This window comes from Oncorhynchus gorbuscha, linkage group LG06, assembly GCF_021184085.1.
Source record: "Oncorhynchus gorbuscha isolate QuinsamMale2020 ecotype Even-year linkage group LG06, OgorEven_v1.0, whole genome shotgun sequence".
NCBI lineage: Eukaryota > Metazoa > Chordata > Actinopteri > Salmoniformes > Salmonidae > Oncorhynchus > Oncorhynchus gorbuscha.
Genome location: NC_060178.1, coordinates 56958095 through 56985515, shown reverse-complemented (window position 1 = coordinate 56985515; position 27421 = coordinate 56958095). Strand labels below are relative to the sequence as shown.

The 27421-nt window shown below is 44.5% G+C and overlaps 1 protein-coding gene across 1 annotated transcript in view; it reads right to left on the bottom strand.

The window, feature by feature from the left end:
• Positions 1-280: 280 nt before the first annotated feature.
• Positions 281-27421, bottom strand: part of cpeb3 (cytoplasmic polyadenylation element binding protein 3) — a 62576-nt gene continuing 35435 nt past the window's right edge. Inside the window, 8 exon segments of the mRNA XM_046353637.1 lie at positions 281-5699; positions 5701-5763; positions 8055-8236; positions 8670-8784; positions 9015-9133; positions 22106-22195; positions 23121-23288; positions 24718-24741. Coding sequence (XP_046209593.1) covers positions 5535-5699; positions 5701-5763; positions 8055-8236; positions 8670-8784; positions 9015-9133; positions 22106-22195; positions 23121-23288; positions 24718-24741 — 926 coding nt within the window. The 3' untranslated portion in view covers positions 281-5534.

The window sequence follows — 27421 nt, the reverse complement described above, 5'->3', positions numbered from 1 at the left end:
TCGAACACTGTTCTGCGAGTGGTCTGAGGCAGTCGGTAATTAACGAGCGTTCTAAAGTACAAAACCCCTATGATTTAAACATCATCCCTCCATTGATTGTTACGTTAGGGGTTACTGAAGCAGAGGTCTTAAATGTATTTAATTTCTTTTGATTTATTTGAACACTTCACATTTTTCCATTCCAGTCACACACCAGTCAAGCACCTTCCTCCAGGCGGAACATCAAGGGATGAGAGAAAGAGGTGGAAAAGGAGGCCATGCAAAAGACGACAATATTTCACAGCGTCATACAACTATATTTAATAAGACTTGCTTATTAGTACAGAAAAAGGGAAAAGGTGGGAACTACAACCTTGAAGCAGTAGTAGTAAGCATTAGCAGCATAGAGCTCCATGTTTTTTTTATTAGTTATACTGCAAATTCAGACAAGCATAGGTCCAAGTCAACAATTTCAAAGCCTTGTCAAGATAGAACCAGTAATCAAACAAAATAAGTATTACTTTGAAAAATTAATGAACACTTCACTTTTAAAAAGTAGTGATTTTGTCTGAAAAAAAACTATTGAGCAAGTTAAATCTTTTTTTAGATCACAAAATGAAGGACCTACTGAGAGAACATTCATGAAGCGTTATGAAACAGGTATATGAAATTTCCTCCACCACACATGATTTCCATTTTAATCCAAACTGTCCCTTTCAGTTGCACATAGTTTAATATTGCCAGGGTATAGGTTTGCTTAACAAATAAATAAAATGTAATAAATACTTGGTGGTGTAACTAATACTGACCCTTGGGAGAAAGCACTGGGTGAGTACGAGATTAAGTTAATTAGTAGAACACTACCTGTACAAACTGGTAGAAAAGACAAGTTTGAAGTAACATTCTCAGACCAGCATTTGCATTGGTGTTTTTTTCCGCTTATTGATGACAATACTATAGTACAGGAAGTGGTGATGTCACAACACTTCATATGGACGTGAGGGCAAAAATCAGGTTAATGCAATCCCCGAAGAACGCACCACATAATGTTAGTGTATCTTGGCTCAAATTTAAATCTAAGGCCAGTTCGTACACACTAAACTGTGACTAAAGAAATCTAGGTGGTTTGGGGACAGAACCTGTCAACGATTTAGATGTATGGCTCCTATTATCGGGAATAAATTCCAACAAGTCACACCCTCCACTTAATTATACAGTTCATCTTAACATTTACATTAATTCTTAAATACAATCTCACTGGTGCACATAGCCACTTTTCAGGTTCCTACAGGGGTTTACCCAACATCTGAAACTAAAGGGAGGGTCATGTAACATGATTAACGTTTTAAAAAGGTATTAATGTGATGTTTCACATCAATGGAAGTGTTGTGACATCTTAGCCATACAATGTTATTGACTATACAAGGTGGGGTTATACTGCAGTAGCAGAAGCAGTAGCAGAAGCAGTAGGAGTGGTAAGTAGCATTGTCCAGCTTCCACAACATCACAACATACCACATTCTGCCTTTTCATTTTATTGCCCGTTCATTTGTTTTACATTGCCAATCGCTTAACAATACCAACCGTAATAGTCCCCCCCCCCTCCTTAAATCGTCACACTAATGTAAGCAACATCAGCGAGTTAACACATTAAGCTTTGCATTTAAAAAATCTACACACTTAAGTAACAATATTACAAAGGTTTTTCAGCTTCCAAAAATAAAATAAAGTGAACAAATGAAAAAAGTATATTTTTTTAAAGAATTAGCATCATAAAATGAATTTATTCCAAGTAAAAATATAAAATAATATTAATGACATTGACCAGATATGAAAGTCTCCCCCAGAAATAACTATTAATGGTTGAGAAATAAGTCTGTAAAGAAAATACGAAATAAAAATACGTAAATGTTTAAATTATTTTCTTTTTTAGCAAAAATCTCTAAAAATAATGAAAAATTTCTCAGTACAAAGGCTACATTACTACTGGAAGGTACTAGCATGTAGAGTAGGTAAATACACAGTAGAAAATGATTTTAGTGAATCACAATGCTTGCAATGAAAATAAATCTGCAATAAAGATTTGCCTCTTTCTTTTTTCATATATTTTTTTTTTTTTACAAACAGTACAAACAGTATTGCACATTACAACAAAGAATCGAGGTTCTTAGCCTTAAAAAAAAATGGGACTAATTCAAGTCTTGCGTGAATAGAAGGCTACCAGTCAATTGATGCACCTTGGGGGCTTTCGAACAAGTTACAGTTGAAACACTTGTATCTCTTAATAATATATATATTTTTTAACATTCCTTTCTCTCCACCTCATCTGCTTAAAGTCTCTTTTTTTAAACAATCTCAGGCTAACAAAATTAGGGTGTTGCTTTTACAAAACAAAATGAAACGCATACTTTTAGGAAACATAAAAAAGTTATTAAAAAATAACATGAACAGAAGATCTCTTTCACAATTCTGGTCAGCATAGTAAATGACTGATTATAAATATACAAAATAAGGGAAGTATCTTCAGTTCACCTGATAGACTTTTATTTATGTAGAACAACAATTTTTAGGACTAATATTTTCCTTGGAACACTACCACTCATGTTATGTTTGTCTTGGTGACACCGTGCTTCCACGGGTATAAGACCAGTGGGAAACTCACTCTAACCTCCTCTGTAATAAGGTAGACTCTGTACTTCAGCTAACTACGTCATTATATTAAAGTTATAAAGCTCTAGCTCCTTCAGTTGTTTTTTCAAAAAATAAAATTTAAAATAAAAGCAAATAAGCATGACAAAAATAAAATCAACCACCTGTTAAATCATCTCTGGCAGAATTAAATTAATATATATATATTTTTTTATTTGAATAAACTTAGAAAATATCAATTTCTCTCCTAATATATTTCAAAATTGAGGTATTGCAAAAGATCATGTCAGTCAGAAAGCACACTTTTTGTTTTTCTCCCAACAAAAACAATTGCTGACTGTTAAACTGTCCAGATACAAAGAGTAGTGCATAACACGTCTATTATAGAGAAGGAACAAACATAGAAAACCCTTCTGGGCGGGGAAAGACATCTCACAAAAACACCCAGAATTCACTTAAATAGGGAGACTAATTATTACTCATGGTTAGCCTCTTTTTTTTTGTAGACTTTTCTATCAATAAAAAAGTATCTTCGGTTTAGATTAGTTTACTTTTACAAGAAACAAACAAAATGGTTTGTCCTAAAGCAAACCGTTTTGCGACTAAAACCGAGAGAGGACGGCGGGGGTGCCAGCATGGGACAATCGCAACACACAGAAAAGGAGACGACACATCAACTCGCAATGTTGCAGGATCCAGACTGGATTGTCCACAAAACTGCTAAAAACCAGTGTAACTTAGCCCCAAACGCCACCGCTCAAACCCAAACCAACCCCAGCAGCCAATACTTAGTTTATTTGTCCTGCATTTAACTACCCAATACCTCCCACCCCACCCATCCTATTCAACTGCAACCCATTCCATAGCCTTTTGATAAATACAAAAAAATGTCCACCATTTTAGCAGGTCATTATTCTACTTCAAGCTTTGCAGGAAAATCTGGATAAATATGGTAAATCCCAGCTAGCACACAATGTTCTGGCAATGTTATCACAACCCCGTAGCCAGAGAACTTTATGTGCAGGCTGAGAAGGAGCTCAGTTTACTAAACCACAAGTCTCCAGTAGCTTCAATGTTCTGTCTGTCTTCTCATCACTGTCTCGTATGCCTTGTCACCACCACAGTACAAATGTTTCTAACTTGCACCTTTAAACCCACAGGCATAGCGCTTGATGCTTCGCACAGTATCATCTGTGGTCTCCGTATGTGTTGGTGGTTTAAGTTGAACATATGTGAGCTCTTTGGTTTTTTTGGGGGACATGACCCTGTCAACAGTACAGACAGCAGTTCTGAGTTTCTCAGATTCAAGCTCACTTTAGTCTGCGTGTCATATGTTCTGTGTATTTGGGTCAAACGTTGTGTGCGTACTAGGTCTGTATATGTACATGTATGTATGTTTAAGAGAAAGAGAACCATCTGTGTAATGTGTGTGTGTGTGTGTGTGTGTATGTGTGTGAGAGAACGTATATATACACGTGTGCATACACTAGTTCATGAAGTTTCACAGGACTTCTATGTCGGACGTTTACAACACTTAAAGCGAAATCACAGTTCTATAGGCATACTCAGACCCAACTATGTACGGTATAAAACTAACAGAAATCGCACAATTATATTAACAATCACTGCAAAAAAAAGAAAAAAAGTACTTCACCTATCGTAGACAGTTTTAAATGATATATCCTACATCTACTTGGATTCAGGTTTAATATTAAGGTTTCGTCATCTGGTTATGTTAGCCACCTTGTGCAGAAGCAGCCTGCTCATACTGCCCCTGTGGCTGTTAACTTCTCACTGGGGGATGTTGGATTCTTTTACCAGTCTGTCTTCCCTGTTGAGTCCAGTTTCATGCTAGTTGTACGTACATCTATATTGGTGCTGTGCAAACATGGGCAGAATTTAATAGTAGACATGAGACTGAAATTCTATTGCATGCAGCAACCTGATTGAAAAGAACATGCAGTTAGGGGCGACTCCCCCCACCCCACATCATACTAGGCATCGTAAGGGACGCCCCTCTCCCTATGATAGCCTGTCATCATCCTTAACACCAGGTGACATCATAGTTGTTATAACACCCTAGCCTGAATACAGTACTATTCAGCAGCATTACATCAACACAACACTAGAAAATAAAGTCCTAACAAAAATAAAGACCTACAAATCAAAAGCAAAACAAAATCTGATTGAGTCTTATGAGGTATTAATTTTACTATTTTCAGAGTCAAAATGGAGAGCAAATATAGCCATGTTTTTATTTTATTTTTTAAATCTGGTCTTCTATGGCCCAGACTACTGGATAAATGTATAGTCTTCCTACATCTTATGCCACCTATTTAGGTTTTCTGAATGCATGGATTTCATTTTTGCCTTTGGTAATATAAGGGGCGATATCCTAAAACATTTTTAAAATAAGTGCATGCTCCTTTCCCATAGAATTTAATTATCTTTAAATGTTAGATAGATAGATATATTTAAATCAAAAATATATATATACTTTTTAAATATATATGTACTGTAACTGTATAATCAGGAGACCCTGACCCACCAAGTCATGGAACAGGGGACTTGAACACAATATGTTTTTTTGCTTACATCCCATATGTGTTTAGTGAGTTTTGAGCCAAAGTGCAAATTCTAAGCAGATAGACTTTTGCGATTCATTTTTTTCCCCCACCCTATTGTCATCATAAGGGTACACTGGACAATGAGTTCGTAATCAAGCAGTGTAGTTTGAAAATGAAAGACCCATGTATTTGTAGTTATCCTCTTCACTGATGTTGAGGTGGTGGGGAGGGGGTGCAGAGCAGGGGGGGGGGGGGTGAGGGGTGTAGCGCTGTCCCGGTTAAGGGGGTTGAGGGGCTGTTGGGGGTGGGGCCGCGGGGCAGGGCTTATCCTCGACCCCCTCAGCTCCAGCGGAAGGACACGTGTCGAGGGCGGTCGCCCCCCTCCTTCACCAGTGGCTTGTGGAACTCTCGGCCCGCCCGGGAGTGGATACTGGCCCAGCAGTACTCACAGTAGTACTGCAGGCAGGTGACGTTGGCACAGAAGAAGGGGGCAAACTTCCCCCCCACAGCGCGCCCCCTGGCACTCGTCACACATCTGATCGTCCAGGACGTACGGCTTCACCTCCACCTGAAGGAAGGCCAGAGAAAGGAGACACTGGCTTATTATCTTCTTGGCATGAGGTGTAGATTGAACTCAAACTTGAATCTCTATTGTCGGAATGTAAACAGAGTCCACATGCTTTATGCTAAATGTTTGACCAAGTGCAAGACATTGCCGAGTTCTGAAATGTATATTTCTGTTACATGTATTATTTGCCCGTTTAATGTCAACTGTGACATCCTAGAGGCTAAAAATATCAACTTCTCAAATACGTTTCTGTCTCTAGCTGTTCCTATTCTCCTCTCTATGGGTAAGGAAGGCACTGCGAAAGCAGATGTGGTGAATATTTCAAGAGCCAAAATGACTCATGTGTCCAAGTGTTGCACAACATTCTTCTGCCTGGCACTCTTTATGCACTGAAGCAGGTATACTTCCCCACACACACACACAAAATGTGGAGTCCGTTGACCGTTGCTAAGGGACAGACAATCCAATCTGTGTCGCCATGGAGATGACACACAGTGTGTGAGCAGGCCCTGGTTACATACAGCGATCCCTCCACTACAGCCTGACAATGTAATGAAGGGTTCTCTTTAAACCCCCAGCCCTGGTAAGACTACGACAAGCAATGGCCAAAGCCAGAAACAGACTGGCAACCAGGCTCATTTTCATTTGGCACCAAACGGTAGGAAACGGACTGAAAAAGGGTACCTGAGCGTGTCCAACGGTGCTCGTTTTTGTTTTTACCGTTGCAAAATGTTTTGCTATGGTGTGCCCTGATGAATACGGCCAATAAATACCAGTATCACCTCGGTGAGTACAACAATTAAGCTGTTCTGAGGTACAGTAATTGAACCATTCTGACATATCATTAAGACAATACCAAGAGGCCATTTACAGTTAACAGAATGATCGTGTTGCCAGACGGAACAGAATTCCAACGTGCAAACAAAAGTGTTGTGGATGGACACCAGTGAACTAGGCTTTAGGCCTCAACCACAAGAACGAACATTAACTAACCCTGAGAGAACTTGGGTGTGACGCGGTGGTGGTTGACGCGAAGGCAGGCAGAGAGGCTTCTCTGGGTGGAGCCTCCAACAATGTATCCCCCCCAGAGCTAGGGGTGCTGATCTAGGATCAGTTTGACCTTTTAAGTAATAATGGCTATGGAGAGGTGGGGGGGGGGGGGGGGGGGGGGGTCCTGATCCTAGATCAGCACTCCTACTGTTGGACACTGAATATGGCCCTGGGTCATACAGTAGAGCCAACCCAGGGAAGTAGTCTGAATAAAGACACTGCCTGCTCAACCAGCCACTGGGGTTGGATATTAGATTATGGCAGCACAGAGGGAGTGTGGAATGAAAAGCCCCCACTGAGACTAGCCTCCCTGGGCTGGCAGACGACCAGTCTTGGTTGGTCACGATAGGCCATGCTCTATAGGGATAGCTCGCTCAAAATAACCCGGCCACGGCTAAAGTGAATATTCATGTATAAGGAAGTCCTATAATTAAACCTTCCCCACGTCTGGGACTTCAAATATCGGTCAGCCCTCCAGCAGCCGAAGGCCAGGGTGATTACACAGCCAACTCTATCCCACAGACCTAACCGGGGCTCCCTGTATTGTAGGCTGCGCCAAACTGTCGGTTGGATACCAGCATATAATGACAGCTCTTATGTATAGGGTCTTAATGAGAGTTAAAGAGTTCAGATCCACAGCAGCACACCATTGGGCTCACAAATGGTGCAGCGGTCTAAGGCACCGCATCTCAGTGCAAGAGACGTCACTGCCGTCCCTGGTTTGAATCCAGACTGCATCACATCCGGCCGTGAGTCCCATAGGGCGGCACACAATTGGCCCAGCGTCGTCCGGGTTTGGCCGTGGTAGGAAGTCATTGTAAATAAGAATTGGTTCTCAACTGACTTGCCTAGTTAGAAGGTTACATAAAAAAAAAATAAGAAAGCCTACACTAGGGCCTACTGGGAGGTTACACTAGGGCCTACTGGGAGGTTACACTAGGGCCTACTGGGAGGTTACACTAGGGCCTACTGGGAGGTTACACTAGGGTCGTGTTCATTCGGCACCAAACGGAAGAAAACTGACAAACAGGGAGGTACTACCTGGACTTGTCCAATGAGAAACACTCCTTTTTGTTCCCTGTTGCAAAACCTTTTCTGCTCCGTGCCCTAACGAACACAACCCAGTCAGTCATTCTTCATCTGCTAAAGATATCTCCCTGTTATCCAACTTTTAGGGCAACTCCTGAAGCACTATTGCTACGGAGACAGACATTACGAATACAGTGTTTGGTCTCACTCACCCGTTTGTCAATGTCGTTGTGCTGCAACTGAACAAATCGGGCGCTGATGGCAGCGATGTAGCTCTGCTGATTGGAGAAGGCCACACGGCCCGCCCCCTTGGGGTACTTGAGCTCGGGGTCAGTGTCAATGCCGGCGTAGCACACACCCCCATACAGCCTGTCCATGATCATAGCTAGTTCCACTAGAGGACGAGAGAGAATGTTATGACTGCATGCCGTAATTTGTCTAATGAAAATGTTATCAGATTTTTTATGAGACAAGCAGAATGATGCGACTTGAATAACATTCTTTGCCAATAACATTGTCCTGAAAGTGTGCATTACAGTAGTCGTCTTTGACTGTTGATTTAACTAGGGTAGGCCACATAGCAGACAGCCAGTCAGTGATGTTGGTCCCAAGCACAGAAATGCTGAACCACCTAAATAGCCTTGCGTGAATATTTTACCTGACTGGCAGTTAGCGAACCGCCTGGAAACAAAGTGGATTGCTTTCTCACTGGCAAAACTGTATTGTTGACTACAGCCTGTAGAGACTACGTTCTACGCCAGTCGATCTTACACAGAAAATCCACCAACTTATCCACTGATCTCCATCCGTTTCGACCAATCCCCTACCTGCGCGTAGAGGCCGGGGCACCCCCCCCACAAATATAGTCTTGCGGGGGTCCAGCGGTTGGGAGCCATCCATCACAAAGTCACTGTCACTCAGGTTCCAGGGGCGGATTTGGACCTGGAAAAAGGAAATGCATCATTAATGAAGTAATGTGTCTGACGCGAAATCCACACTTACACCCTTATACCCAACTGCCTTGGTTATTGTCCTTCCAAGCCCAGTTAGAGCAACTATGGTGAATGTAGAACCAGACTGGCACAGTACAGGTCGGCTTGTCTCGGTTTAGCTCAGCTTAGTAGTGTGAAAACGGTATTACAGTAGAGTGCAGTACTGCGGTATTCACTGACTGGTTTGTCCTTGATAGTGGGGCTGGAGACACAAAGGTAAAGCTTCCCGTCCTCCTCGATGCAGGCATCAATCAGGGCCTGGACAGAGGCCTCCTCTTGGAACAGCAAGAAGGCATAGCCTGGAAGAAGAGACAGAAGAGTTTTTAAGACTAAAGAAAAAAAATATATATATATCCTGTTCACAGTAAGTACACTGTGTACTGTCTAAAACCTGAACCACGGAAGACAGTACCTTTCAGCCTAAAAAGCTCAAATCAAAGTCTGTTCAGTTTCAGTACAAAAACAAAAGTACCCCGTGCAAAATGTATCAACCTAATACTCTCCAAATCATTCCGGAAAGTTACGGTGCGCAACGATTTCCTCCTGTGGGATGACGAGGTCTGGCTTTGCAGCAGAGAGAGATACAGAGAGAAAGGGAGGAGAGGGCTTGTCGGTGTGCATTGTCAAATCATCTATTACTGAAAGGGTTGGAGAGGCAAGAGTTGGCCTCGGGTCAAGGCCATTCTGTCAGTTAGGGAGAGTTGGGAAGTTAACTAGGGTCACGCCTATTCCGTAATTGAGAGTATGGGAGTCAGCTAGCTTCACTCGAGGAGCAGTCGCATAGCTGTGTCCAATGGCCCTAATATCACACTATTCTTCTGGTATTAGCATTTGATATGGAAACAACACAGTATCAACTGTGTGAACAGAGTGAACAAAAGACGCAACAGAACAAGAAAATGATGACACATTAAACGGTAGACAAAGTGTCACAGGATTATTCCATTCAGTGGAATAGAGTACATTTGCAGCAACTAACAGGCCAGCACCGACCAGAGCCATACAAGTAGCATGCATCTCCACCTCTTGATGCACATGATTTGACATATCCTTAACTAGAGGGCCGTGATCATGTGAGCAAAGCTGTGGAGCCACCAGGGACGTGATGTGGGAACCTGAGCCACAAAGCAGAGCGGGCAGCAGAGTGGCAGGATGGAGGGAGGGAAGCCGGGCCCACACGCAGACAGGACATACATTTATGGTGCAGAAGGCTGGCAGAGGCGCCGCCTGCCGCTGCGGGTGCTTTCTTGTGTCAGCTGACTGTGACGGGGCTACTGCTTTTCAGGCGTATATGCGGAACGCAGAGCGCCTGGCCGGGAACGGAGTGGCAATTAGGGGAACAGAGAAATGTGCAACTGTCAGGTTTTACTCTCAGACGTTCCTCAAAGGAACTGCTGCAACGGGTGAAGAGGGGGAAAGATGAAAGAAACATACACTGACTCAGTACATCGTGAAAGTATGTGTGTGTGTGTGTGCAAATGAAGGTGTGTGCGTGTGCGCGAGAGAGTCTGTGCAAATTAAGGTGTGTGTGTGTGTGTGTGTGTGTGTGTGTGTGTGTGTGTGTGTGTGTGTGTGTGTGTGTGTGTGTGTGTGTGTGTGTGTGTGTGTGTGTGTGTGTGTGTGTGTGTGTGTGTGTGTGTGTGTGTGTGTGTGTGTGTGTGTGTGTGTGTGTGTGTGTGTGTGTGTCGAAGAACGTATACACGAATGACAGTATATATATATGTTCAAGTCCATGCATGTCACCACGAGGGCTGCATCAAGCATTTCCACTCCCCAGTCCTCTCGTCTTTCTCACTGAGCCCCCGGCAGTGCTTAGTCATCATCATCACACACACACACCTGAGTGGAGCGTGTGTGTCTAGGGTCCTTCAGTGAGGTCACAACCAGCACTCGCTGTCCACCTCTCCAGCACAACCAGGCCCTTCAAAAGGGGACTTTGTGTCTCACACGCGTCAGTGACAGCATGTTCCTCCCAGGTTAGTACCCCCTTCTCTGGCCCCCGACTGCCTGCGTCACAACCGATGAGTCCGTGTGCATCACACTCGCCATGAGCAAAAACAAGGAGGCCCCAGAAGTCAATGCTGCTATATGTCAGCACAAGGCCGTTTTCAGTACATCAGGAGGACTAAAAACAAGGCAACAGAAAGCATGTCGTCCCCCACGAGTGATGCAGCGACCCCGCTTGGGCCAATTGAGATATCCCGTGTGACTAATACGTTTCTGTTATCGTGTGTGACCCATTAAATTGACCAGATACTCAAGTGGCCACTAACAATTAAAAATACATGTCTTCCAAAATGCAAGGCAGTTGGCCTGGGTACCAATCTCTAACTAATCCACTTCCTGTACGCCATGTCATGTGCCAAAAGACTCGTTGGAAGTGGCAAGGAGTGGAATGTTAGCTGAAGAGACTGATACTCAGACTAGAAGGCAGTCGGAAGGAGGCAAGGTCAGGTGAGACCATTCTAGCCAATAAGAAGGCAGATACGAGTGTGACCAACAGGCACAACTCTGATATAAAGTGTTTTTTTTTTCTCTCTCAGAGTTGCCACATCTTACTTATCAGCACACCAGTAACAAACTAAGCACTACGAAACTTCTATTAGACCTACAGATTTTGTGCCCAGTTATCACTCTCGCTTTGCCTCTTCCTCCCTAGTGTGACTCACACATTTCTGTTAATTACTACAGCTTCCACCTTGGGCCAATCAGTGTCATTTTGTAAATGCCGGATTTTTATGGCGTCATTCACCCCAGTTTTGTCAAAATCGTGCCGGTGCCGTCTGAGATATCACGTGATTAACGTATGAACGGACGGAAACCGATCTGACCGATTTCATTGCAGGGGACAAAAACACAGGAGGTGGAACTTCAGCCATCACAAGACGTGTCAATAAGTTGCGGGGAAAATGATTTGAAGACAAATGTCTAAGGAAAAGGATTGCAAACAAGACACAAGGCCTATGATTCTCCATTAAGTGGACATTTCAAAGTACACACACCACCAGGTGGAATGGTTCATTTGCAGACCGGCAGTAGTGCAGCCTGGTTGCACACTTAACACTCATGTAGTAAATCATCCTGACCAATGAACCACATTTCCCAGGCCACAACCATAACACAACCACTAAATGACTAGTCCATCTGTGTGTCTCTGCTATTGGTTAACTAAGACCCGACTCCTCCTGGGCCCAACATGGGGAAAACCTAAGACAACCTAAGACAACCAGGATAATGGAAACAGGCTGGTGTGTGTGCCCAATGTGCTTTGTCATAACCTCAGAATAGAAAAAACACATTAAATAAAGAGGGTGTCATCGGGTCGGGAATCATGTGGTTTAAGCACAGAGAGAGAGACTGCGTGCAGCAGTCTTCAGAAACGGCAGCGACAGCCAGAGGCCACAGTCAGGGAAGGGAACAGCGTGTTCTGTCCCGGAGCAAGAGTGTGTAAAAGAGAGAGAAAGAGCGCGAGAGAGAGCGACAGACAAAGAGCGACACAAAGAGAGACGGAGAGAGCGCGCAAGCGACACAGAGAGAGGGAGATAGAGAGAGAAAATGGTGTGTGTATGGAGTAGAAAAATAGAGGAAGAGACGTTGGGGAAGGAAAATAGTGGGTTGGACGGTCGACTGGCAGCGTTAGGGGTTACACAGTTGAGGGAAGGGGCTAGTCTAGCCGAGCCGCTAAATGAAGGAGGCAGTTCTTGGCTTTCACAGTGAGTACACAGTGTTCACTTCCTTGTTAGAGTCAAAGCACCGTATAGGATTAACTTCGGTCACCTTTTAGCAACTGTCAGGATCACATTCAACAGGCGGAATAGGCACACACACACACACACACACACACACACACACACTTCGCCATTAGGATGGGTGCCATCATGTGCACTCGCACCGTCACACATTGAAAAGCATAGGATTGGTGTAAGCATTAGGTGGGAGGGAAGTTCCACAGTTGTTAATAAATCCACGTGAGAAAGTATGCAAGTGCACAGTTGAGAAGGAGAATCGGTCCAGACAGGCAGGCAAGCCTTCCGCAGTGCAGGGGCTTAGTAAACCAGAGGAGGAGGAGAGGGGAGCACAGATCTGCAGTGGCTCGTGCCTGAGATTTAGAAAAGCTTTTACTGCGGAGCTCCCGACTGCGCCAAGGGAGTAAAGGAAAACATACGGCCAGGCAGAGTTTTGGACTGTAAAGAATTCTGTTTACAGATAAAACGACAGGTCTGGATACCTCATGGTCCTACGGCCAACAAAATGACCTCAGACACGAACAAACTCTTTCCCTCGCCGACGGCCAACACTGTGTCAAACAGCTAGCTACACATGACCTCACAAACGAGCCACTCCAATTTCACACCTCGACTCAAAAAACTTCCAAGACTCCGCTGTACAAACGATGACCAATTTACCCAACAAACAGTGACTTGCACAGCGCATCCACTATGGCTCTCCAACTGAACTTCAGCCTAAAACTTCCCTCACAAATCAATAGCCACCAACATTTCAGTTTCCGAAAAAAGTTTAAACGATAACGTTTCAAGCGGCGAGACTCATTTCAAAGTATGGTTAACGTTTATGCGTCTGATTTAATAGGGTGACAATTTATCAAGGCTAAATGTTTCCTGATTCAGGAACTTGTTTCTTTCCAGACTCTGCAGACTGGTCTGGCCCGTATTTATAAAGCATCTCAGAGTAAGAGTTCTGATCTAGGAGCAGGTCCCCACTGTCTTATTTAGTACGCTCTGAAAGGCAAAACGGATCCTAGAGCAGGACCGACTCTGAGAACCTTTATGGATATGGGCCAGCGAGTCCCATCTGTGAAGGCTGGAGAGCAGACTCTGGCAAAGCTCCCTCACAGCTCATCATCAAAATCCTCACATAGAAAGCGGTCTCAATTGTCTCAACTGACCATGTCTGATACGTACAGCGTATCCTGAAAACAGAAAGGCGGAAAGAAGGGGGAAGGACATGGAAGAGAAGAGAAACAGAAGCCAAGCTGCCCTAAGCACTGCCTAGTGAAAGTCTACACAACCCTTACGATCTTCAGTTTCCTTAAAAATTCTACCCCAAAAAAAGGGACTAAATTAAGATTTTCTCCTACCAATCTACACAACCTATTCCACATTTTGAAAGTGAAAGTGTCTTCTTTGAGAAACATTTTGAATCACAAAAAAAAAAAGTGTACCTTTTCAGATAAGTGATCATATTTGATGTAAACATACGATATTAATGTGCTGATACAGTGCCTTTAGAAAGTATTCACACACCTTTTTTCCATGTTGTGTTACAGTCTGATCTTAAAATTGATTAAATTGCCCCCCCCCAAAAAAATTGTCGCTCGCCTACACACAATATTCCATAATGTCAAAGTGGAATTATGTTTTTTTAGAGAAAAAAATAAATACTAATTAATTAATTAAAAATGAAAAGCTGAAATGTCTTGAGTGAACATTTGCTTAACAAGTCACATAATAAGTTGTTTAACATTTTGTTTTATGACCCCACTCATCTCTGTACCCCACACATACAGTGCATTTTAAACACAGATTCAACCACAAAGACCAGGGAGGTTTTCCAATACCTTGCAAAGAAGGGCATCTATTGGTAGATGGGTACAAATTCAAAAGCAGACATTGAACATGGCTGTGACAGGGGAAAACAGAGGATGGATCAACAACATTGTAGCTACTCCTCTATACAAACCTAATTGACAGAGTGAAAAGGAAGCCCGTACAGAATAAAAAATATTCCCAAAACATGCATCCTGCTTGCAACAATGGACTAAAGTAATACTGGCAAAGAATTGGGCAAGCAATTCACTTTTTGTCCTGACTACAAAGTGTTTAATATGTGGCATTGGATTTGCCCCACACTTATGAGTACCACTTGCCATATTTTCAAGCACAGTGGTGGCTGCATCATGTTATGGGTATGCTTGTAATTGTTAAGGACCGGGGAGTTCTTCCAAGATAAAAAATAATAATAAACAGAATGGAGCTAAGCACAGGCAAAATCCTAGAGGAAAACCTGGTTTAGTCTGCTTTCCATCAGGTACTTGGAGATTAATTCACCTTTCAGCAGGACAATAACCTAAAACGCAAGGCCAAATCTACACTGGAGTTGCTTACCAAGAAGACCGTGAATGTTCCTGAGTTACAGTTTTGACTTAAATCTACTTGAAAATCTATGGCAAGACCTGAAAATAGTTGTCTAGCAATGATCAACAACCAATTTAACTGAGCTTAAACAATTCTGAAAATGGGCAAATGTTGCACAATCCAGGTGTGGAAAGCTCTAAAAAACATACCCAGAAAGACTTACAGCTGTAATCGCTAACAAACGTGATTTTAACATGTATTGACACAGGTTGTGAATACTTATGCAAATCAAATATTTATGCATTTTATTTTCAATAATATATATATTTTTTAAATCTACAACATGCTTTCATTTTGTCATTATGGGGTATTGTGTGTAGATGGAGGAGGAACCGTTGAGGAACTAGAGCAAGCACACTTGTAGTTATGTTTGGAACACATCCCTGCATCCCCCACTCTCACACAAAGATTTGTTTACGCAATCCAAAAACGGCCCAGAATAAATCGCAATCCGAGTCAGGTGGGCATCATTTGAAAGCCTGTTCAGTCAACATGATGAGCTAAGTTATAAAATGTGATATTACAGCGCTAAGCTTTCATAATGCAATTCAGGGAAACGGGACATCATTTTGGCGCGCATAGAAAGGAGTCACGAGTGCATTCAGGTGCGTGTGCAGAGGTACATTTTCTTCACAATAGACAGACTCATTTTGTTCAGACATGTTTAGCATGTTACTGTACAGCCACTGTGTTCCAATTTAGATGTTTATCAGTGCCCAAATCGGCCATTTTCAACCTGGATACAGGTACGAGGGTTAAAGGGTACAGTAGCACAAAAAGCACCGTCTATACAGAATATGGCAATAAATAAATATTATTCAATATGATGAAAACTAACTTTGCATAATACTGTAGTCTATACAGTGTACAAAACATTAAGAACACCTTCCTAATATTGAGTTGCACTCCCCCCTTTTCCATCAGAACAGCCTCAATTCATCAGGGCGTGGACTTTACAAGGTGTCGAAAGCGTTCCACAGGGATGGCCCATGTTGATTCCAATGCTTCCCACAGTTGTGTCAAGTTGGCTGGATGTCCTTTGGTTGGCGGACCATTCTTGATAACACAGGAAAGTGTTGAGCGTGAAAAACCCAGCAGCGTTGCAGACACAAACCAGTGTGCCTGGCACCTTCTACCATACCCTGTTCAAAGGCACTTTAATCTTTTGTCTTGCCCATTCACCCTCTGAATGGCACACATACACAATCCATGTCTCAATTGTCTTAAGGCTTAAAAGTCCTTCTTTAAACCCGTCTCCTCCCCTTCATCAATAGCTTTCACCTGAAATCACCTGGTCAGTCTATCTCATGGAATGAGCAGGTGTTCATGTTTTGTACACTCAGGGTGTATTTATACCCCAAACCATTGGTTTCCAAATATTTTATGAGTAGGCTTTCCTATTCTGTCTTTTATTTTTATTTTTATACAATAAATCACTGTTGTTCCAATTAAGCCCAGTATACTCTTATTAAGCAGAGTTTGCAATGAAACACACAGAGACAGTGTGTTGATATCCCAATATTCAATGAGCACAAATGTCTCTTGTTCAGATTTAAGTTGATTAATTAAAAAAAACACACAAAAAAACTACAGTTGTGCACATTATGCATCTAGCCATTGTGCCTATACCAAGACTGGAAACTATTAGGAACAATTAGAAACCTCAAGTCCCTTGGAGTGGACAAGGTAGTCGTTGATGCAGAGACAGAAGAATAACATCAGAGGTGAGGGATGTCAGGGTGATGATCATCAGGTTTTTTTTGTTCACCACTTGTACCTTAATCAACAAGAATAGCAGTGCAGCAAATGTGAATCACCTTTCAGATAATGAATTGAAAGTTGTGTGTGTTACAGTCTCTGTGTGCATGGCTTCTTATCCAGAGGGCCAGTGTGTGTTACAGTCTGTGTGCATGGCTTCTTATCCAGAAGGCCAGTGTGTGTTACAGTCTCTGTGTGCATGGCTTCTTATCCAGAGGGCCAGTGTGTGTGTTACAGTCTCTGTGTGCATGGCTTCTTATCCAGAGGGCCGGTGTGTGTTACAGTCTGTGTGCATGGCTTCTTATCCAGAGGGCCAGTGTGTGTTACAGTCTCTGTGTGCATGGCTTCTTATCCAGAGGGCCAGTGTGTGTTACAGTCTGTGTGCATGGCTTCTTATCCAGAGGGCCAGTGTGTGTTACAGTCTCTGTGTGCATGGCTTCTTATCCAGAGGGCCGGTGTGTGTGTTACAGTCTCTGTGTGCATGGCTTCTTATCCAGAGGGCCAGTGTGTGTTACAGTCTCTGTGTGCATGGCTTCTTATCCAGAGGGCCGGTGTGTGTTACAGTCTGTGTGCATGGCTTCTTATCCAGAGGGCCAGTGTGTGTGTTACAGTCTGTGTGCATGGCTTCTTATCCAGAGAGGGCTGGTGTTGGTGCAGGGTTTTGTTCTAACCAAGCAGTAACACACCTGATTAAGGTCTTGATTAAAGTCTATGATTAGTTGAGTCAGGCGTGTACTGGTTGTCAACGAACAGAAGCCTAAGTCCACATAGATATCCAAATATATCTCCACATAGATCTTATTTTATTTCATGATGAATAGTAATGATCAGTTTAACTTCAGGGGTAATTCATATAATACAATTTTACATAAGAAATGTCAGTTTGTAAGTTTTGAATATTTGGAAATGAATAAAAATCTATTATTTAACAGGGGAAGGGGGGGGGGCGATTTGGAACACCTATGGGCTTAAGGGGTAAGCCCAGTCCGGACTTTTTACGTTTTATCAAATATTTATTTCATATATATATATATATATATATTTTTTTTTTTTAAAGTCAAAACTTCGAGAGAATAATCTTTGTTTTTATATGTCAGAAATGTCTAAACTTAGATTAAGTACACTTACTCTAATCCATTTTTAGATAACATTTGTAAGGCAGCAAAATGTAAAGAAATGTGCAAGGGGTATATAGACTGTCACCCCCCCATTTACGAAAATGGTTCGCTCCTACAGACAGTGAGTCATGTGGCCGTGGCTCGCTCCATAAAGCATGCAGACATCGAGGCATTCAGTTACTGTTCGATTGAATGTTAGAATGGGTAAAACTAATGACCTAAGCGACTGAGTGTGGTATGATCGTCGGTGCCAGGCACCCCAGGTTCCAATATCTCCGAAAGGCCTGTCCACCTGGGCTTTTCACGCACGACAGTGTCTAGGGTTTACAGAGAGCGGTGCGACAAACAAAAAACATCCAGTCAGTGGCAGACCTGTGGGCGAATACAGCTCGTTGATGAGAGGTCGAAGGAGAATAGCAAGAATTGTGAAAAGCTAACAGGCGGGCCACAACCAGGCAAATAACGGCGCAGTACAGCAGTGGTGTTCAGAACGGCATCTTGGGAACACACAACTCGCCAGTCCTTGTCACAGATAGGCTATTGCAACAGACCACACCGGGTTCCACACCAATCAGCTAAAAACAAGAAGGGCACGTGATCACCATCACTGGACAACTGAGGAGTGAAAAAAAACATTGCCTGGTCCGACGAATCCTGGTTCCTGTTGCGTCAGGATTTGGTGTAAGCAGCATGAGTCCACTGCCCCATCCTGCCTGGTGTCAACCGTACAAGCTGGTGGCGGGCTGTACCTAATAAACTGGCCACCGAGTCTATATCCTAATCAAATCAAATATATTGGTCACATACACGAGTTTAGCATATGTTATTGTGGGTGTAGCGAAATGCTTAAGCCTCTAGCTTCTCTCAGTGCAGTAATATCTAACAGTTTCACAACATATAACCAAAATGCACGTAAATCTAAGTAAGGAATGGATTAAGAATACATATGTCAGAGCGGCATTGAACTACGATAAGGTGGCATGGTATAGAACACAGTATATACATATGAGATGGGTGATGCGATATTTACACACAATTAAAGTGACTAAGATACCGTAGAAGAGTATAGAGCACAGTTTATTCAATGGGCTAGTGGTTCATTTCCTTAGAGTGGTCAGTGATTCCTAATCTATGTCTATAGGCAGCTGCCTCTGATGTGCTCATGATGGCTGTTTAACAGTCTGATGGCCTTGAGACAGAGGCTTTGATGCACCTGTACTGACCTCATCTTCTGGATGATAGCGGGGTAAACAGGGAGTACAGGAGGGGGCTGAGCACACACCATCGTGGGGCCCCAGTGTTGAGGATCAGCAAAGAGGTGTTGTTTCCTACCTTCACCACCTGGGGGCAACCCGTCTGGAAGTCCAGGACCCAGTCGCACAGGACGGGGTTCAGACCAAGGGCCTTGATCTTAATGATGAGCTTGGAGGGTAATACGGTGTTGAATGCTGAGCTATAGTCAATGAACAACATTCAGTGTGGTGGCGATTGCATCGTCTGTGGACCTATTGGGGCGGCAAGCAAATTGGAGTGGATCTAGGGTAACAAGTAGGGTGGAGGTGATTTCCTTTTGTAGTCCGTGATTGTCTGTAGACCCTGCCACATACGTCTCGTGTCTGAGCCGTGGAACTGGGACTCAACTTTGTCCCTAGACTGACGTTTAACCTGCTTAATTTCGGTGGGAATAACTACATTGTATTCTTACATATTCACAGTCTTCTTGCCCAGGTTAAATGCGGTGGTTCGCGCTTTCAGTTTTGTGCCAATGCTCCCATCTATCCACTGTTTCTGGTTGAAGTAGGTTTAAATAGTCACAGTGGGTACAGCATCTCCTATGCACTTCCTGATAAACTCATTCACCATTACGGTATAGGTGTTATTTTCTGAAGCTACGATGAACATATCCCAGTCCGCGTGATCAAAATAATCTTGAAGCGTGGATTCCTATTGGTCAGACCAATGATAGAAAGAGGGAGGGGAAGAGATATGGAAAAGAAGATGGGTGAAGAAGAGAGAGAAACCAGACCAACCACTAAGAGCTGGAACTCTGCCACTGAAAGTAAATAAAATGCACTGCTGACAGGAGCTTACATGATGAGAGGAAGGAGGGAGGGAGTGAGGCTGGAGATAAATTAGGGAGGGGGAGAGAGAGAGACAAATATCTGCTTTCCTAAAACAAATAGGCATGGGAGAGTGACGAGAGCACAGGCAGCTGAGACCAGAGGAGGTGAAACTAAGCTTCACTAATCATCTCAATTTGTGAAGAATCACTCGATGCATCCTCGATCATCCCCCACACACCTTCTCTGTACCATGAGTAAAGAGAGTTAAACCAACCTTAGGTGCGAGGGCACTGCCAATGGGGCTCCGGTGGCATCATTAGAGTGGCCTGTGTCTGTCAGACCCCTGGCTCGAGGCTGTGCCCTGTCCTCCTAAGCCCGCCTATGCGCACCTCGCCCCCCTGTAACATGGATAAGCTCCCAGCATCCAGGCTCTGACACAGACACATTATCCTAAAAGCAGCCACTCTAAACCCCAAAGGAGCCCCCTCCCCTTCCTGGCTCATCTCTACTGCCATGCGGAGAAGACAGAAATAACTTCAGTGGTGTTTGGAGCTCGTCGCCAACGGTGACGCCTGGGACTGCAGGGCTCAATGAGCAGTTGTGAGCAGCACCGCCGCCATGGCAACCTCACCGGTCAGTGACATCATCCGGCCGACAGACAGACACAGGCAGGCTGAGAGAATGGGACTAAGCCCGATATGGGACACATGTACTAGGAAGTATAGGAACAGTGCAGTGGCCCGTGAATGGACCTCAGGCCTGTCCATCAGGGATAACTACCTATCTGGCCCCGGGCTTGCAACTGATCCCAGTTCAGCCCGTAGATAGACACTGCCCTGCCCTTCGCGTGGCCTGTGAGCCACAACATGAGTTATCCTCATCTTCCAAACCAAAAAGAAGAGTTTCATAATTGTACAGAGACACATAACTGCTCTTTTTAATGTGGCACAAGACGGAACAAAGTGACTACCGTCTTCCATTAGGTCAGCTTGGAACCACTTTTAATACGGGGAGAGATTGATGACCACTTGATGGGAATAGCACATCTGCGAAGCACCCGTTACAGCGCATGAAAGGATAGGATACACACACACACACACACAGAAGCACACGTGCGGAACCTCACACATCTCCTGCTAAGAACTTTGCCACTAACTCTTTCAACCACTACAACGTGCAGAGTTTAAACCGCATAATTAGGAAGATGGTGTAAACAAGGGATTTCAGCCATTCTCACCTGGCATCTGTGTTTTCAAAAGGGAGATACGTACGTGGCCCAATGCTACATTACAACATCAATACACATGGGCGAGTACCACACGAGGTGGTGGTTTCCTTGTGGCTAACCAAGTCTTCCCTCCCTCCCTTACAAGGAATCCTACGGGCCTCAAGCGTAACTCATTCCCCTAAAAGGATGCTGCATTTTCCCCCTCCTGAGCTTTGGAATAGAGAGCCGAGGACTATTGAAAATAAAAGCCGATCATCCCCCCCCCCAAAAAAATGGGAAATTGAAAATGCGAGAGGGAAGAAACTGGCAGTTTTCACAGCTGCAGCATATTACCATCGGCCTAAGGAATGTCAGCTATTTCTGCTTTAATAGTTTCCCTAATATGACACAGAGAAGTGTCTGTGTGTGTGATGGGCCAGCGGAGTGATGTGATACAGGCACAGGGCCTGAAAGGAAGGGCCTTCTCCGCTATGGTCACCTATCCAAATGAAACTGAAGAGGGAAGGGGGGCCAGGAGAAAGCCTTTGCACTCTCCAGGTATTAAACAGAAAAACACTGTGCTCTGGGCCCTTCAGGAGCCTGTGGTTCAAGACCAGAGTGGGGCTCTGTGTGTGTGTGTGTGTGTGTGTGTGTGTGTGTGTGTGTGTGTGTGTGTGTGTGTGTGTGTGTGTGTGTGTGTGTGTGTGTGTGTGTGTGTGTGTGTGTGTGTGTGTGTGTGTGTGTGTGTGTGTGTGTTTCTATCCCCGAGATAGCAGTAGGGCGCCATATTAATAAACAGATGCCTCGAGACGCACTGACCCTGGAATTCTAGGTAACGTAACCCTTCGCAAACAACCTTTGCCTTAGCAGCGCAGCATGATCTCCCTGAGACAGTGACTGAACAATAACACCTTTTACTGTGGACTGAGGTCTGTTATTTTACAGACTGGTGTGGCGAAACTGTTCTTACCTTTAGGTGGAAAGTATGACTTGCTCTCGGCTTTGTGGGGCCAATCCACCACCAGGTGTCCATAGCGACGGAAGCTGTTGGTGATCTCATCTACAGGAAAAAGATGAATGAAGACGACACGTCAACGCAGTCATTAGCGCACTTTCCCAAGGAAACCATTTGTCTACAAGCAGGCTGCCAACAACAACAAAAATGTGTCTGTCTACCCCTCACTGTATGCTATCAACAAAACCCAGGAAAATTATGTATTGTTGCTTGTTTTCCAAAATGCTGGCCACTAGTCTACTGCATTAAACACGTCTTCACACTCCAGGCCAGACAGCTTCTGTTCTCACTAGGGTCATTGTTCTGTGGAAACTCAGAAATATTCCAAGAGGTCATGGGCACGCATTGTTCACAAACTTGTGTGTGTTGTGTTCTGTGTGTGTACTAGTAAGTTTCTGTATGTGTGTGTTTTGTGCATGTGTTGTGTTCTGTGTGTGTTTGCGTGTGTGCGTGCGCATGTCTCATGAAAGCCACATTGGGAATCTGGAATGGTGACACTGCTCATAGTCCTACCACGCAGTCAGGCCCTCTTCACACTTTGTGGGATAACACACTATCACATCTGCTGCCAGACTGACTGCCAGCTCACTGCCTCAAACCCACAGAACATAACCAGTCAGTCCACAGTCCCAGAGAGCCAGCTTCATGACAGACAGCGGCATCATACAGACACAGAACCAGCCCTTTAGCCCACTGAGCCAGAACGGCTACCAGCATCTGTAGACCCACATCTGGCACTATCCTAACCAGTGCAAAAAAAAACCTACATGTACTAATCTGATTAACGTGCCATGCAGTTGATGGACGTTCTGTGAAGATACATAGTGATTGTACAGTAAATTGAAGATCTGTTTGTGCGGTCTTGCCAACTTCCATGGTCATTGACATGACAAACACTGACCACAGGGGCTGGCAAGACAACCCAAACAGATCTGGGACACAGGCTAGTGCCACTGCCACCCGCCCGTACCTTCATCTATGTCAGGGGGAAGGCCTCCGACGAACACCTTCCTGGAGTAGCGCTCCATCCTCTCGCCGTTTTGACAGCGCGTGGGCGAGTTCAACCCCGGGGTCAGAGAGGGGTCACCGTGCCCGTCGTCCAGGAAACCGTCCTCGAACGGAAAGAGTGAAGAGCGACCTGGAAAGAGAGAGGTGGGAGGGGAAATAGAGAGGGGACAAGCAAGAGTAACAGGCAGAAGAGGGGAAAATAGAAGGGCACAGAACAGAAGAAGACAGGGAGGACATGAAGAGAAAGGAAGAGAAACATGTTATTAAAACAGGTGACAATAGCCTCCTTAGAGGGGAAGGTCAAAGCACCATCATGCTTCTTCATGAGTTCTAATTCTTCAAAACATCGTGGGCCCGCCCGCCCTCCTCCACCCTCGAGTCCATCCAGTTCGGTCCAATTACAAATCAACACAGGGTCTTCATAGCCCTCTTACACCAGATGGACCCGTGTTCCCGCGGGCCATAGGAACAAAGGGGTGGAAGGTGCAGGAGGGATGGAGGGCATTTGCCACAGCAGTTGATTACCTATTACAAATGTGAGCACAGAGGACTGTGTACTGACCATAGAGATCATATCATTTTGCTATTCGTTTCTGTTCCAATTCCATGGCACTGACTGAGTGGTGCTGCAGGCAACGTCTAAAGCCTCGGATACGCGTAGGCTACTTTAAATAGAGTTGTATTTACCATGCCAGCAGGTACAAGGCGATAGCCTCTTTCTATGTAGCGGTTAGTGCACAATAGTGGTATGTGGCGATGGAGGCCTCCCCCTTTATTAGCTGTACTGACTTGAAGATGACAACTGCACGATTTGCTGATCGCTGAGTCATAAGCTCCGTCGACATGTGGACGAATGTGCTGCCAACAGCCAGACTTAAAAAAGTACTAAAATTCTTACACACACACACACACACACACACACACACACACACAAAAATACAAGCATTGCAACAAACGTTGCATATGTTACCGGGGTTCCTCGCTGAGTAAAGGTATGAATTAGTTGAACACTCCAAAAGTCAGAGAAGAGTGTGTCCGCAGCCATTTCAGCCATTCAGGACATAAACCGTTTGAGTCACTGTACTTTCCTCAATGTTTTTATGGTCTAGACTTAAACATTTTGGGCCAAATCCAAATGGACTTGCTCCGGAACGGTCCATAATATATGGAGGGTCTATACTTGAGAATTCATGAATAATCCACAAGCAGCAGCCAATGCAGTTGCCTATAGCGATATACAGGAGCAGCACAATGACTCAGAATATTAAAAGAGAAAAAAAAAGTTGCATTAAGCAAAATGGAGAGAGAAAAAAAGATACTCAAGATACTAAAATGATCCGCCTCTCATCGTTCAATGAAATGTAATGACGTAATGTAATGTACAAATGAATAGGATTTCATCCAATCACGGCACAGATGGAGCCAGATTATGTGACATTCCACTAGAACCCGGTAGCCTTGGAGAGAGAGAGACGCCCGTACTGAGAGAGAGCCAAGCAATTGCGCTCGTGCCTCCCGTTCATTTTGGCAAGCAGAAAGAGTAGAACTCCACACGTTACCTCTTCTGCGGCCATAGCTCCTGGCTGCTTGTGAACAGCGGAAGAGGGGGGGGAGAGAGAGAGAGAGACAGAGAGAGAGAGAGACAGAGAGAGACAGAGAGACAGAGAGACAGAGAGAGAGAGAGAGAGAGAGAGAGAGAGAGAGAGAGAGACAGAGAGACAGAGAGACAGAGGGGCATGGAAAGGAGAGGGAGAGAGACAGAGACATGGGTTTCGTGGAAAGACAACCAGGCAGAACATCACCAAGGCAACAGTGACACCACAGACGCAGACAGCCACACCTAATCATCAGCGATGGAGGTAGACAAGGAGTCATTATGGGTTGGCTGGCAGTATCCCACAGGAAGCCTGCTGCACCTACTGTACCTGAGCCAGACTAGACTAGACTAGAGGATAATGGGCGAGGTTATAATAGGCCTAACTACTCTGAAATAGTCACCTGCAATAACAAGACCCTATAACCCAGGTTATAATCTCAGGCAAGAAACACGGACTACTACCTAGCTCACGTTTCGCTCTAATTTCTCCGCAGCGTGAATATGCATGAATGTGACCGATAAAGCGGCACGCAGACACATTAGACAGGTTGTCGTTAGCCATTACCACGAACTAGTGGAAGATTAGTCTTTATCGAGTGGGGAAATTTCCACCCACAGCTGCCCCGGATGGAGCCATGGAGGTGACAGCCTGAGTCTCAGAGTCCAGACAGGAAAAGAGAGAGAGAGGAGGACTGCCCTACCATGTGATAGGGTTGGCTGGGAGATCGCAATCTAGTGAACAGGCCCAAAGGTACAGCAGGCAGCGATAAGACGTTGTGACCTTTCTCTCCATTTCATTAGTTAGCGTGTGCGTGAGCTCTCACAAAAAAAACAACTTTGGAGTATCGAGCTCAGGAAATACGGTAGCAAAGCACTAACTTGAACAAAAACTAAACAAATGTGTTGTGTGTGTGTGTGTGTGTGTGTGTGTGTGTGTGTGTGTGTGTGTGTGTGTGTGTGTGTGTGTGTGTGTGTGTGTGTGTGTGTGTGTGTGTGTGTGTGTGTGTGTGTGTGTGTGTTCACATGTGACATTTCGTAACCTTCTTTAAAAATGCACCCAACATGCCTGAATAGGAGTCTTGTTGTGCCTGAGAAAAAAAAGCAGACAGAAGGCAAACAAGGCAGACTGAGGTATTAAGAGTCTATAACATTAATGCCAGTAGACAGTGTGTGGGTGGGTGGGAGGGGGGTGAGTAATGCATCCCTAAACAGACCTTCACACAGTCAAAATGTCACAGAGAACAAAGTCTTCTCCTAGAAACCAATATGGGGGTGTCCATTGTGATGGTGCCATTGTGTGAACCCCCCTCCCTTGCTCTTGACAGAAACACTGCATCCAGACCTCTTCTCTCACTGGGTTTTCATTAAAACTCGGTCTCTTCTCACCACAGAGCAGAGTTGTTCCGACCGGTGTTCTCCGCATTCTTCTTCCACCGTACGGGCCTTGGGAGAGACAAAGGCACCTAGCAACAAGGGGAAGAAGGTGGAAGAGTGGAACCTACTGATCTAGTGTGGACTAGTAAGTGGTGTTGGGGGAAACTGTGTGTCCGTCACCCTGGTGAGGGAGAATAAGATGAGGAGGCGGATGAGAGGGAGGGAATGGCAGGAGTTGGCACAGACTCAAAAACAAGAGTGTCAGAGAGGAGACTTAGAAGGAAAGACGTGGGATATCTCCTGGGGAGGAGTGGTACTGGGAAAACGCCTGCTAGCTCCTTGAACTATTCACAGACCTGCCCTTCTTTATCCATAAATCCATGTTGGGTGTCTCACTGGCTCATCCTTCATCTAAGCCAGAGAAGCAGTGGGTAGATGTAGAAATCGTTTGGAGACCCAGTCTCTATAGTCTGGGCAAAACAATGGCGAGAAATGAAGAGGAGATTAACGTTAACCCGCTTCCTTCACATCCAAAGCCTTGCCGTCCAAAACATGGCAGACTACAGCAGTGAGCGCCAATTCTGACAGATGCCGGAGCTCCATGCAGATCGGAGACCAAGTTAAACGCTCCAGGAGAGCAGTTTAACGTCGATTTCAAACGCCTTCCCCAAAGGACTGACGATGAAAAGAACAAGTTGAAGAGAAAACAGATGGCAGTGTTGTCAAGCTGTGACAGCAGTAAAATGACTTACTATAAGCCTTGTTGGATATCTTCTCCCTTTCCATTCATCCTCTTCTCCACTCTTTTCTTACTGCTTCCCCACTGGCATCCCCAACCAGGCAAGTAAGGAGAGCCAGAGTTGTGTTCATAAGGCCACACAACCGAAAATGTTTTGAAGTGGAAAACAAAATCAACGTTTAGTTCTTGCCTTAGCCCTACACCTGATTCAAATCACACTGGGTTAGAGGTAGGCCCTCCCCGTTTCAGTCCGTTTTCTCTCGATTGGTGCCAAATGAACATGACCCAGGACTCGACTAACACTCCCAGATGTCTTGAGCTGAGCTCCACCAGTCACCATGGACACCCCAATCCTCTCCCCTGTCAATTAAATTGGCAAGGTTGAAAGAAAGAGCCTTTTGACAACTCACTGTCTAAAACCTGGACAGAGGGAGAAAAATTGATTTTCTGACATTTCTGAAATATGAGGATTTTTTCTCTCTCTTAGAGACGGAAAATTGAAAAACTCTTGCTGCCGGCCTCAACTAGAGCCTGTGTGGACCAAACCCTGTGA